Genomic DNA, 14,386 nt, shown 5'->3' with positions numbered 1-14,386 from the left:
ATCTTGTAGCTCTAAAAGCCCGGCTTATGACTCTGGAAGTACTGAACTTGATATGTTTGATACACTAGGCAAATTGAAGGAGGAAAGTTAGAATAAAGTAATTGTGTTTACGACCGTACATTGCACCCGGTTTACATAATTATGTAGACAATTGCTTTAAAAATACCTATTATAGCTTTCTTCAGAAGCAAAGGCAATATGCCTCTGCTTTATTTTTATTGTAAGGGGTTTCTTTTTATGTAACATATATCCATTCCTTCAATTTCCTCCTTAAACTGCCTGCAAATAATTAAATTCTATGTTTTAATTCAAGTGTAAAGAAAATAAAACAGTAGTGTTGCAGAATTCTCTTTACAGACTGAATTCAGGTGAGAACATCAGTAAACTAGTTGATCCTCCTGAATCTTTAATTTTATTGCCCTGGTCTTTTTCACAAAGCCTCTTTTATATCTCTGTGTGCCAGCTAATGATTAAAATCTCAGTGAATATATATGCCATATTTTAGCAGTCTTTTTAAATTCCATGTTTAAGTTTTTGCATTTACTATTTCAAAATTCATAGATGGCATTCTCTTTTCATCCATGTAAAGAGATATTACACATTTCTTAAACTAAACTCATGAAGTCAACTTAATTTCAATGAGTTTGAAACTTCATTGTACATAAGAACACTTTACATTTATTTGCTGTCTTTCTGGTACATATGATTACATAACTCTTTAACTTTCAAGGTTTCATCAGCAATTCTCTTTGCTGTCTGCCATACAATTTATGTGATGTTTGGTTGGAGAGTTTGGAATTGGATCAAACATGAAAAATATTTTTTGGTGTGGCTGTTGTTCTTTGTTGATCTTTGTAGCCGAAAAAGCTGGTAAAGGCACTGAACTTCATTTATGTACAAAAGGCACCCTTTAAGGTGGAAGAGTAAAAGACCATAGACTGATGTTTACCAGGCAGTTGCACTCACCACAATTATGTCTTTAAGCAATACTCTACATATGTAAAACTGATTACATGATGACTATAACCCTTTACACCCTATCATCAGTATGCATATTCTCCATTCTGTTCTCCATTCATTTCCTGATGTGCTGGCAAGGAGAATTTGTTTAACAATCAAGAGGTTCTTCATTTGATTATCGTTTCCTTTATTCTCATGACCTTAATGCTTAATTTAGGAATGATATTGAAAGGAGAAATTAGATACTAGTCACTCTCTGGAATTAAAGCGTTAATAACTGTGCATATTTTATATGCTCCTTGCATTTGTTGGCAACAATAGTTAAGATTGTTAGGAAAGCAAACAGATCAACAGAAGACCATGAAATCAGAGAAACTGTAAACTTTACGCTATGGTAGAAGAAACGATCACAGAATACTTAAGAAGGGAAAATTGAATTGTGTCAGCCAATTTACCGTCCTCTACTGCCCTTCATGTTTTTGATCAAATAAAATTTAATCAGTTGTAGGGTTTGCTTACAATGTGTCAAATCACAAATGTGGACTTGATTCTTCTCAGATGTTAGCTGGTAAAAGATAGATACTAAAAATAGATGACCATTAGAAAATGTACACATCTTTAAAAAAAATCACACTGAACTGGTGGCGTGATTGATTTGTGATATTTAGAATGACAGAAGCAGGAAAAACGCATCAGGCTTTTTCCTATTCATTTGTAAGTTTATTAGACTTTGGATTCTACATTCAAACTGGGTGAGATTAAATTTATCCATGTAAAATATAGAATGTTTATCCACGTAGAACATAGAATGTTTCAAGAACTTTCTTTCTTTCTCTCCAATACTATTTACTATTTTTGGAGCACTATCAACCCTTTACATCCTAACATTAGTATGCTTATCCTCCTTACTGTCCTCAATAAATTTCCTTATGTGCTGGCAGGGAGAATTTGTTTAACAGTCAAGAGGTTCTTCAGTTTATTATTATTACCTTTATTTTCATAACCTTAATGTTTGATTCAGAGGTGATATTGAAAGGGGAAATTAGATCCTAGTCACTATCAGGGATTAAAGGGTTAAAGGAAGCAGAATATTAAAAAGTATTTGAAGCATTTGAATATGTGAGTAGCATTTGATGTTTTCACATGTAACAGGATGATGAAGCTGAAGATGGCCTCAAAAAGGAGTGAACTTGACTGTAACAAGTAGGTCACTACTTTTGAAACCTGAGCACTTGGTAAATAAACCTTGGCTTGCAATTCTGATGATTACAGTTTGCTGAGGTAATTGAAATGTCAGTCCCCAAGCAGAACTATCCACGTGACCTGTATAGTCACAAGCTATGAGATAACTTTAGAAAAATGCATTTGTGTCAGTAGAACTATTGTAAGTATAGTACCATCTAGTGACAAAAATTAATGATTCCTGAGAAGATTCAAGAGAAGATATAAGAGAAGCGCGTACGATTCTGGCGTCTTGATTTACTAATTCACTGCTATCACGTGTATACTCTTCAATCGATTAGTGAAGTCTAAACTCGAAGTAGTTTACCGTCGTTTCTTTCAATTATGGCTCATTTTCCCAAACCAAAATTATCAGTCACGCTCAAAAGAATATAATTTCAACTGATGCTGACATCGCACACTTCCTCTGAAGAAGAAAAGATTCTCTGTCTTCGAAAATTTGCTCAAAACATCAGGAACAACAACGAAGGTCCTCAGCTGCCCGAAGATACCGCTGAATAACATGCATTTTATCGCAAGTTTCCAGACCTCGCCAATTCTTCCCTTCCCTTCCCACCCCCCCGGACTGGTCTCTTAATCCCCTTGAAGAAACTCTTCTACAGCCAGTGCTGAAGAGTTTTATTACAGTTTTTATTATAATGAGGGGTTAGAAAATAAACTAATAAGAGCTCCGCTTTTAGGCTTGGCTAAAGCTATATATTAGATATATCATATAATTATAGAAATACGTCATTAAATCAAATCAAATCAAAACAATAGAGCTTATTTATGTTCGCGGGAATAAATATGTTATGACTGGGTCCAAAGCATGTATTTATGTCCAGGAACATAAACTCTATTATCATTATTACTATTACTTTTGGGGGCATTAAGAAAATAAACACTGAAATAATGGCAACGAAATAGTATGAATAACCACGCGAGCGTGCGAGCAGGCTACACTATATATTTACCCGCCAAAGTCTCCATTTTAGCAAGACAGCAGAATGCGCCACAATGGGGTTAAAATCGCGGGTAACTCCATAGAAAGTGTCATTTAGACAGGTAACCTCTTCCGCAGTGCTATAATTCTAAGAGAAAGTCCCATGATGTTTTTATCGTGAAGAGAGAGTGAAATACAGAATAATTTACGCCCTCCGCTTAAGGCTCAAGTTATCTAAGGCGGAGATAACGAAAGACAACTCAACACTAAAAGATAAGAAGAAACTGTTATTGATTGAATTGGTGTTCGATGGTTTTTTTTCCTTTATCAGCATCCTCACAGGCAAGTTTTCCACCCTTTGTTCTTTGCTCGTAAATCATTTTAATTTCACAATCTTCCATATTGGTGTTCTTACAGCTCTATGTTTTGCTGGTGTGAATGGGGTATTAGTTTGCAGTTTGAGAGCATGAGAGCATTTCTAACCATTATCCACTTACAGGTATAAAGTTAGTTTTCGTGATATCCTTCTTGGAATTAAAATAATTCGAGGGGAAAGGTAAGAACAAGACTTCACACGCTTAGATAAAGGGAAAAATGAATTTAGAAACAGACAGAGTTCTCAAGCGGAACAAAAGAGTCGTGGGTTGATTAGCAAAATGGAGGTAAAAAACCATTTCGCGGTTACGCTAAGTGAACACCTCCTTAACTTGTTCGGTTTTGGTTAAAAAAAGTGCTTAAGTCGAAGGATCAATATAGTGCATTTTAGCACTTTGGGCCATAATTGTCGACAATGGGCAATCAATTCATCTATTATATACTGTGCCCTTCGACCTTGACAACTTCATCCTTTAACTATTACTGATATGAGCAGATTAGAAGCAGAGACAACGATTTTGTATATAATAAAGGTTTGAAATAAAGTTTCAGCTCACGTATTCAATATAATCCAATTCAGTTTGCTTTTGCTGTAATCTTTTTTCTAGAGAAAATAAAAGGAAAAATCGTACCTTCTTTTCCGAGAACAGCGCACGTCATAGTCACCACGAAACAGATTATTTTTAAATTCATAATGTAACAAAGGCTGTGTAACGTCTTTGTTTAAGATTTGCAATTGAAGACTTCTTAATGAAATTCAAAGACAAGCTCTCACATTGTTAAATCATCCCACCCCAAGCCGGTCACCTGTGAGACTTGAAACTTTAGATATTGATAGAGGTTTGACAGTCTTGTTATTTAAGGTTAATGCTAGAATTAAGCGTTTGCTCAAAAGATGAGCGCAACACGTTGATAACTGTGTGTCACCAGGCGTTCTAGTTAAGGATTTTCAGAACGGATAGAGGAGCTCAAATGCATTACCCCACACTTTCATAGTAGAATGAAATTACAAAATTCTGCACCCTCTAAAGGAAAACTCCACTGTAGAACAAATCGTCCTTAAATTATAAAAAACAAACTTTGGAGATAAACTCTGTTGAAATAAAAAAGGTACGGGTCCTATTTAAGCTGGAATTTTATACGCGCCGCCATTTTGGATGATGTGCCCTTATAGGACATAAAAGAATTATTCAGCGTCTGATGATAAAAGTGGCAGACGTGTTACGGGAAATTCAAATATCATTTTGTTTGTATTCCTTTCTAATTTTCTTACTTTCCCATAGTGTTCTTGTTTCGCAAATATGTTGTTTTTCCTAGAATCTTTCGTCAACGCAAGAAATTTTCCCTGCAGTTTAACGGAAGCTTGTTCTGACGTAGAGAGCCTCTTTTAAAACCCAGATTTTCTTCCTGTGTGTACAGTTAAACTTACAGTTTCCGTTATGAATTTTCACCTGAGCGCTGATGCAGCTTGTCGGAATAAGCATATAGCAAAACTGATTTTCTCCCTCGGTAAAGGTGATTAAGAACATGTTGGGCTTGGCAAATGGCGACTCCAAATCCTCCCCCTCACGTGAAACGGTTCCGCCTCTTTTCTGATGAATGGACCCTATGTCATCTGAAAGTATCATTGTACGTATGGTACTTGTGGTGCGACATATTATCTGATGGGGCCGAGCAAAGGGAAATATCTCCCACCGAACAGTAATGTAACTTCACCTAAATATGTTGTCAAAGGAGGCCAAAGATGTCTTATATTACAATACAATATAACAATAACCATTCAGTTCGAGATTTTCTTTTCGCGTGATTGTTGGTTATCGGTGACGCCCCATAATCAACTATCAAAGCATGTAGATGTAGTTTTCGGAGATTTCGTGCTATTTTTAAAATGTATTGTGGTTATTCCTAGAAAACCTGTCATAAAGGGAATGAAGAGAAATAATAAAAACAAAAAAAGGAAACCCCCGTGAAATAGCGGATGACAGTCAAAATCTACTTACTTTGCTCACCAGGAGATACCATAAAAATTCTTTTTCTCACTTCGGTCGTGGATATAATAGACGAGCGTCGTTGCTAATCGTATCCCCCCCCCCCCCCCCCCCCCACCCCCCCCCCCCCCCCCCCCCCCCCCCCCCCCCCCCCTTCGTTAAGGAACGATCGGTAGGATTCTATAAAAAAAATCATATTGTAATTTCATCAAATCATGTGTAGACAAAAAAAAAGGAAAAAAACGGTCTTTGTGAAGCTAAACCCTGAGTTGTCATTGTCCTTCATGTAACACCCTGAATCGCTATGAAAAGGTTTTGCTGTGGAAATATGATGAACTAAGCTCTTTTAAATTGCTGTTCGAACTGTAATGGCCTCGGGGACATGCTCATTTATCATCTTTATTTTCAAAAGGGGAACACATCAGAAAAATAGTATGTAATTATTGACTGACTAACAAGAAAACTTATTTGGCTCGAGTTCATGACGCAGGTGTCGAACGCTTCAAGGCCAGCCTGCATGTCATAGCCAATAGTCAGATACTTTTGCTGCACGACTTTACTCTGTAAATAAAACCATTAGCCGTCAGTCGTAAAACCATTAAGACCCACGTGTCGTGTTGAAAAAACGAGACCAAACAACGGCTTGGAAGGTTAGTAGAAGCCTCACAGGTCACTTGATAAATAATTAAACAGGCACCAGTACACCTGTTTGGCAATGTGGGAAAAAGACGAGACAAAAAAAGGGCTTGGATAGTTACTAGAAGCTTTCAGGTCACTTGATAAAACCATTTGTCACCCGTAACAAATGGGTGACAAGTGATGATGAAACGGGCACCAGTACACCAGTCCTGTTTGTTGATGTCAGAGAGTCTAAATGGGGCTATTATTTTACGGTACCCGGTTAATTTCTTTCCTTTGATATTGAAAGAAAAATATGAGACCCTAAAAATGTAGAACATAGCTTTATGCTTTAACGATGATGAGTGGTAATTGTAATTTATCGAAGTATTTACCTAAGAACTGTTTGATTCACACGGATAAGTGAAATACCTCACTATGCTCTTAAAGAGATGTTTTTTGTCTTGTCAGAAGCGTGGGACAAAGAACAAAATTATGAGTTCCCATGAGGAATCGAACTTTAGACCTTCGGATTCCGCTTCGGATTTTGCCAAAGGTCTGATTCGATACCTCACGGGGACTCATAATTTTTTCTTTGTCTCAAGCACGTGACATGACGGAAAACGTCTCAATCTTCCTACTCTCGGACGACTTACAAAAATTCCATACAAGGTGGCAGTAAGTTAGATGTGGTAATATGGCACTCAAAACTTACCATCTCTCTTAATTCTATTTACTATGCTTCTTTATAGTGATTTTGATCGGATTTGCTGAACTAAACGTCATGGGAATTTTTTTGTACCTTTAATTTCGTTTGGTACGGTGTTTCTCCAAAAACCACCTGTAAGACTATTATTACGTGTCAACATGATTTAAGAGGCCCTGCGCCTAAGAAGCGACCGATGATTTCTGGCTAAAAATTAAAATTGGCCGATTTTTATCTTCCAAGCAGAGGTTACCTAGTACTATTTCAAAATTATTTCTTTTGCTTCAGTTTGCTTTAAACCAAAAATATCGAGCCGCAAACTGATAGCAGCAAAATCTGTCCCAAAATGGGACCTTTCAAACACCGGTTCAAACTCACTATCACAACACAAAATAATGAGACAACTACGCAGTTATGAAGAAAAAGGCCTCTTTATGCAATATCATTCGATAAACATCGAAAAAACTGCAGAAGCGAATGGAGCGTTGGAGATGATTTTAAAATAATTTTTCTACAAAATCCAACACTGTTGAAAGCAATCACAGTGATGAATCAGACATAGAAGGATATACAATACGTTTCTGGACGTGCCGAAGTATATTGACCTTGTACGGAGCGTTCAAAGTTGCAGTGTTTACCCTGCTTTCTTCTCGAAGATGGCAAGCGAGAAAAGAATCCTTGGACTTGCAATTTTGTAAGCCATTCTCCCTTCCAAACGCCCTTAATTATCATGAGTTCTCGCATTGCGCATGTCCTTTTGCTACCTGTTCTGCAGAAGCTTTCTGTCCAGTTTCTCTCCTATGACAAACTTCTTCGTCAGATAATTTTTATACCTTCTCAGTAAACTGAGTAGAACCACTTCTTGCCTTGGCCAGAGCCCATCCTATGTTTGCTCCGGGAACAGATTTTTCGCTGTGAGCACATGTTGAATCAGTTTGGCAATGCTGGGGTTGATGATCTTCGGTTTGCACTGTTGCAAAACATAGCAACCCAGTCTCGTTTTAGTTTATCATATATATTATGTTGCAGATCGCCGGTACGTTTTGTACCACGTGCTCTCCTACATCTAAATGAAGTTCAAAGTCTGAAAATCTTGCAAACGTTTCTGTGCAGCCAGGCTCGGTTTAAGGACTCGAGACACGCTTATGGGGAAAAATGGCTCCTTGGTAATGAGCGACGGTGATTTTTGCGGTTGCACAATTAAAGACTTGTAAGGAAAAAACTTCCCGCTACCAATGCCATAGCATCGCCAGACACAAATGCCTTCACCCTCGAAAAAGAAGTTGTGAAATTTGCTAAAGCCTTCTAATTGTTTAACCTTAGCGTTCTTGTTTGACTATTGTCCAAGCCCTGAAGTGACCTTTTCTGGGATGCCTCCCTTACCTCAAGAATCTTATAAAGAGTTCGGGTGCTGAGGGGTAAGAACGCCTCCTCTTCACAGTACTGTAAATACTGGGTTATCATGGTAGTTCGAGTTACGGTGCACACGACGTTAGGCATGGCCAGTTTCTCCTCCCGTTTCTAGTTTGATTACTCTAGTACCATAAGCCACATCTTGATAGAAGTAAGGCCTATTGGCAAAATCGACGAAATGATTGACCTTTGCCATTGGAAGGCGAATTCGACGTTGGACAGTTTTTTTTCCTGTGGGATTCGAGGTCTTTTTCTTTGGCATGTTCCTGGCTTGTTTAATTTGCCTGCGCGTGAGGGGTTCATATGATCGTGATATTTCATAAGTCTTTTTGTGGGGAATCTGTAGGCATACAGACTTAAAATCTGTAGTTTGACTCTTTACAGGTGCATCTCTATATGCCGTCATCAGCGCAGATAGTTCTTCACTAACATCGTCTTCTGAGGCTCTTGCACTCGATTTGGATGGCGCCTGAAATAAATCCCCTTTTGCGTTCGGGGCTACCACTTCATAAACCATAAGACAACTTTGGAGAACTTTTTCCTGGCTTTTCTGGTGATCGAGTTCGGTAATATTTTCCCATGATGTCTTTAGGCGAGATGTTCAAGGGGAGAAGTTTGTCTGCAGACGAACTTGATATTGCTAATTTTGACATTGCCGTGTTGTTGTCGAAGAATTTCAGCATCTCGAGGAGTGATAAAGGGCTCTTCTTCGTCGGAGCTACCACTGCCTTGAACACTCATTGTACTTAGGGTCCAGGCTGGGACCTTAGGACTCGTGAAGATCGTCTTCGGCGTTGCTGCAAAACCTGGAATCGGCTCAGCGTAGTGTATAGTCTTCAGAGGCTCTCTGTCACAAACCAATTATTTTCAGTTTTTATTTATGAATGTTGTTTAGCCTTGTAATCAGATTAAAACTTCATTTACTACTCACAGAGAAGATAAAGTGAACATATAATAAATTTTGTGTACTGTCATTAAACACCCATAAGTTCTCAGCCCGTACTTCCTCAGAAAAGATATTTCTTCAATTTAAGCATACCTTAACTTGTACGTTTTTTCAGCAGCATGTGTTTTTGTACAATCCTCTTTAAGAGCAAATAATGTAGAATTTGTATCTGCTTTATTTTTTTTACGACCGGGTGAACATATAGCTAATGGAAAGATAAAAGAAAAGTAATCAAAAATACCCTATAAGACAAGCACTGTGAAGTAAGAAAATTCTTATGACAAAAAAATCCTCCGAAAGTTTCGGCAGAGATATATAAAACAACTGAAACACCTCCTTAGCCATGGCAGGGTTGATCACGTCACGACTTTTGACGCTGGTAGGTGGTCCTTTGTCCCCCGGATACTGACACAGCTTTGAAGGCTCTTGTACTTGCCCATACCATAGCGATGGCGAGCCACAAACACGTAATGTTTTCACTTATTCATGAGACAAACGGTCGAGGCCAGCCCTTTGCAGGATGACCTCATATTCTTTCAGGTTTTACACGCCGATGAAAAACAATTTTTTAGATGTGTAGTTACATCATCTCGACATTCATACAGAAACACTGTCTCCGTGCTACAACGTGAGGATCTGCATTCCAGGAGACCCTCTTTTGACTAAGAACAGGCATCTTCCATAATTACCTGGTTGTTTCTATTTTTAAGTCCGCTGACCCCTGTAAGCACTTATCCGTAATGTCCGTTGGAATGTTACGAAATGCATGCAGCCCACCAAAGTACTAAATGGACACTATCTGAGGCTAATTTTCACCTGAATTCATCATCATTCATGGAAATAATCTAAAACTGTTTCACTTCAGGTTTTCTGGCGGCGGAAGAGTTGTTTTTTTACTAATATTTTACGCATTTGCTTGGATTCCGCCGTAGTTTGGAGAAATGAGTGGTGTCTCGCGATAACATTTCCAAGATTCAACTCACCTCAGCGGATGGTAAATGTATAGTACTTTCTTTTTCTACCGATTTTTCATCTTCCTTTCTCTTTAAAACCATATAATTCTATTTAGGGATTCTTCCTTCTAACAAAATTTATAGGTATGTCATATGCTTATGAAAATACGCCGCTTAATTAAACTAAACTAAAATAATAGAGCTTATTTACGTTTCGCGGGCATAAATACGCTATGAGAAAAATCCAAAGCATACAGTATGCCCAAGAACATGAACTTTATTATCACTGTTATTATTACTTTTGGGGCATTGAGAAAATAAAAACTGAAATAATGGCAACAAAATAGTCTGAATAATCACACGAGCGTACGAGCAGGCTGCAATATATTTTATCCCGCCAAATTCTCCATATTAGCCAGACAGCAAAATTAAATGCGGCACAGTGCCCGACGAAGATAATAATCATCATCTTCGGGGAAGCATTTTAGATACCGCGAATAGAAATGAATCATCCCTCACAAAACCCAATCTCACCAAATCTAGTACGACAGTGACCTTTTTTCTAATTTTTTTTTATATTCAACTGAAATAATCCTGTCTTTCTTCCAAAAACTGTGCATGTCATAGACATAACGAAACAGGAGATAGCCAAACTCACTATAAAATCATAACTACGAAACAGCTCGAAGACTTATATTTTTGGTTTTCGACTTTTTTCTTTCTCGTCCAGATTTTGTAGTGTTTGTCAGAAAATGGTTAACAGATAAGATACCTTGTTGCGTAAGGTCGATAACTTTCAAAGCAATTGGTAGAAAGATATCAACCATCGCCAAAACTTCACGGAGTGACTTTTGCCGACTGCTCAGATCGGCCAATAAAATCGCTGATATCTAGCAAGTTGGATAAATAAATGATTGTAAATGTATGAAAATCATATATGTATAAATTTAATCTCACCCAGTCTGACTGTAGAATCCAAAATCTAATTAACTTACCGGTGAATACGAAAAAGCTCATTGTTTTTTCCTGCTTGTCATTCTAAATGATGATTTAGAATTTGATAAAGTGTAATTCTTTTGACAATGTGTACTTTTTCATCTATTTTTCAGTATCTATCTTTTACCAGCTAAAAGAAGAGAAGACCCAAGTCCACACCTGTAATCTGACACCTTGTAGGCAAACCCTACAACAAATCAAATTTTACTTGATCAAACACATGAAGGGCAATAGAGGAAATTAGCGAGCACAATTCAAGCTTCCCTTCTTCAGTATTCTGTGATAATTTTTCCTCTCATATGGTAAAGTTACAGTTGCCCTTATTTCTCTGTCTTCTGATCATTTGTTTGTTTGCTCTCCTAAGACACTTCTACAATGATACGTACACACAACTGACATGTATGAGTAAAGCACGTCATGCATTAAGTTATGATAGCATTTCCCATGTAAATTTAAACACTGAAGATGTATTACGCTACCAGAAGTAGGTTTTTTCATTGTAAGTGTATCATAACATGCAGATTCTCATCACATTTTATGTGAAATTTGAAAGCATAAGAATTTTAATCACTAAGGTAGAATGAAATCCCCCATTTTAACTTCAAGTCCCACTAGTGACCAAGACAGGATTTCTCCTTATACTATCAGCACGATATCAAGCACACAAGTAATGAAAATAAAGAAAAATATCAATTAGGAGATTATTGGTTGATCCAAATCCAAATTCTCCAACTAACGTCACGTGAATTATATGGCAGACAGTAAAGAGAGTTACTAATGAAATCTTGGGAATTAAAGGTTGAGACACATGGTAATCATATATACGGAAATACAGCGAATAAATATAACATATTCTCTTGTAAAGTGTTCTTATTTAGAATGAAGTTTCAAACTCATTGACATTAAGTAGACTTCATGATTCTTAATTTAGTTAAAGAAATGTGTAATACCTCTTTTCATGGATGAAAGAGAAATGCCATTTATGAATTTTAAAATAGTAAATGCCAAAAACTAGGATATGGAATTTAAAAAAAACTACTGAAATATGGCATACTATTCACTGAGATTTTAATCATTGATGTAAGTGATCCTTCACGCAGGTTTGCAGGATTTGATGCCGCGACTATTGCAAACAATCACTTGAACGATTTGGGTTGAAACAACGATGGCAAGAGCTGGAACTTCCCGTCGTACCTCTATCAGAGAGAAATTCAGCCAGTCGAACCGGTCAGCCTCGAACGCTCTGACTTCGAAGAGCGGCAAGAAAGAAGCGGGAAACAAGAAGAGGAAGATGGAATATTGGAGTACGATTCCCCGAGTGGTAATGATGACATTCCATCCTTGGAAAGAGAGGCTGACAATACAATGTAATTCTTTATTTACCCACGCTACATCTAGGAGTGATAAAAACTCGTTAAAACATGTGCGTGAAACGAAAAACGTTAAAAAGAAAAGCAATAATTAATCTATCTAAAAACTTGCTTCTTTGAAAGACATGTGCGAGAAAACTGAGCTACGATCTAATGTAACACCAAGGATTTTAAGTGTATCATTAGCGTTCACTTCATTGTTATCTACACTGAAGTTATAGCGATATGGTACTTGAAGCGGTTCCCGCTTCAGAAGAAGTATACGCTTCAACAGCAGAATTGTGTTAGGTTAATTTTCTTAATCTCCGTTGCTATGGAACTGTTTTTATTCGTCTCTTTGAAACTGACTTGCCTGTACATACACGTTTGCCCATGATCGAAGTTTAATAAAAGGAAGTCGTTACCGTGACTAGCGTATGTTATTCGTGCAAGACTTTGAAAACTTCTAACATGAACGATATCATCATTTTGGTGAAAAAGATAAATTCACGCCTTACGGTGACTATAGACTTTAACGGATCAATGCTGGTTAAAAAAGTCATTATCCACGGGAAAGGCCTCTCTAAGTTTAGGAAATGGGCTAAGACAAAATTGTATGATCGGGATCGGGAATGGCTGGTATAAACCGTCGGGATTACGGGATTGAGAGAAAATTTTAGTCGGGATCGAGGGATTAAAGAACCCTATTGAGGACTCTCATTTTTAGGTTGACGGTAAAATCATAAGCGATGGAAATCCGAAGGCGGAACTCCTGAGCAATCACTCTTCGAACGCATATATTCTCATGAAGACCTCATTGATATCCCGGTTGTTGGTACCCTTACTGTTACCGTTCCTGGCGTCATTTAGCAGCTAGAATTGTTAAAGCCATTCAAAGCATCTGGTCCAGACGGGATACCTCCATGGTTCCTGAAGGAATATGCAAAGGAAATTGACCTTATGCTAGCGGCTATCAAACCTTTATCTATTGTCCTAGCTAAATGGAAATATGCAAATGTATGCGGCGTCCACAAGAGTGGAGATAAATCATACCCTGCAAAATATAGACCGATCTCGTTAACATACTTAGCGTCCAAAATTCTTAAACATATAGTCCATAGTCATGTAATGAAACATTTGGAGTACTACGCGATTGTTACCGATGCACAGCATGGCTTCAGAGCAAAACGATTTACGGTAACACAATTAATTTTGACGATTCACTACATGGCCAAGTCTAATCAAGATGATAAGTCAGTCCATGCTGCTGTGCTATATTTCAGCAACGCTTTTGACAAGGTCCCCCATGATACGTCTCTTAAGAAAGTTACGGCATTATGGTATTTGTTGCCCTCTGCTTGACAGGTTTGCGTCTTTCCTCACGAACCGCACTCAGTCAGTCATCTGTGATGGCAAATTTTCTAACCTTATTTAGTTCCACATCAATACCTGAAGATTTGGTATCTGGCAATCCTCTAGTCTCAGATAACTTGTAAAGCTTGGATTGAATGTTATGAATCCCCCCTTAAGTTTTATATTTGTCAATTGAAACATTTACCCAAGCTACTGTAAATTACTCGCATTCTAGAACGTCACGCTCACTTAAATGCCAATTTAACTTAGTGGTGAGAAACCGCCTCCGAAATTTTGTTCTCTCTTACAGTCTTTTTTTCTCGAAATAACTAAATGTTGTGGATATCCGTTCTGAAAATCCTTAACTAGAACGCCTGGTGACATACCGTTACCAACGTGTTGCGCTCATCTTTCGGACAACACCTCAAATGACGACTGTCAAACCTCTATCAATGTCTAAAGTTTCAAATCTTACAGGTGGACGGTTTGGGGTGGGATGATTGCAATAAAACGTAATGAAGCAGATTTAACCATGTCATAGATTTTCTTTGAATTTCATCGAGAA

General features: G+C 37.7%; 1 protein-coding gene across 1 annotated transcript in view; it reads right to left on the bottom strand.

Moving 5' to 3' along the window:
• LOC131768765 (capsule biosynthesis protein CapA-like) overlaps positions 1-4,233 on the bottom strand; it is a 15,511-nt gene extending 11,278 nt beyond the window's left edge. The window contains exon 1 of the mRNA XM_059084494.2: positions 4,132-4,233. Within this exon, the coding sequence (XP_058940477.2) occupies positions 4,132-4,192 (61 nt within the window). The 5' untranslated portion in view covers positions 4,193-4,233. The remainder of the gene's footprint in view (positions 1-4,131) is intronic.
• Between the last annotated feature and the right edge of the window lie 10,153 nt (positions 4,234-14,386).

This window comes from Pocillopora verrucosa, chromosome 10, assembly GCF_036669915.1.
Source record: "Pocillopora verrucosa isolate sample1 chromosome 10, ASM3666991v2, whole genome shotgun sequence".
Lineage (NCBI taxonomy): Eukaryota > Metazoa > Cnidaria > Anthozoa > Scleractinia > Pocilloporidae > Pocillopora > Pocillopora verrucosa.
This window is presented reverse-complemented; position numbering and strand designations above follow the sequence as displayed.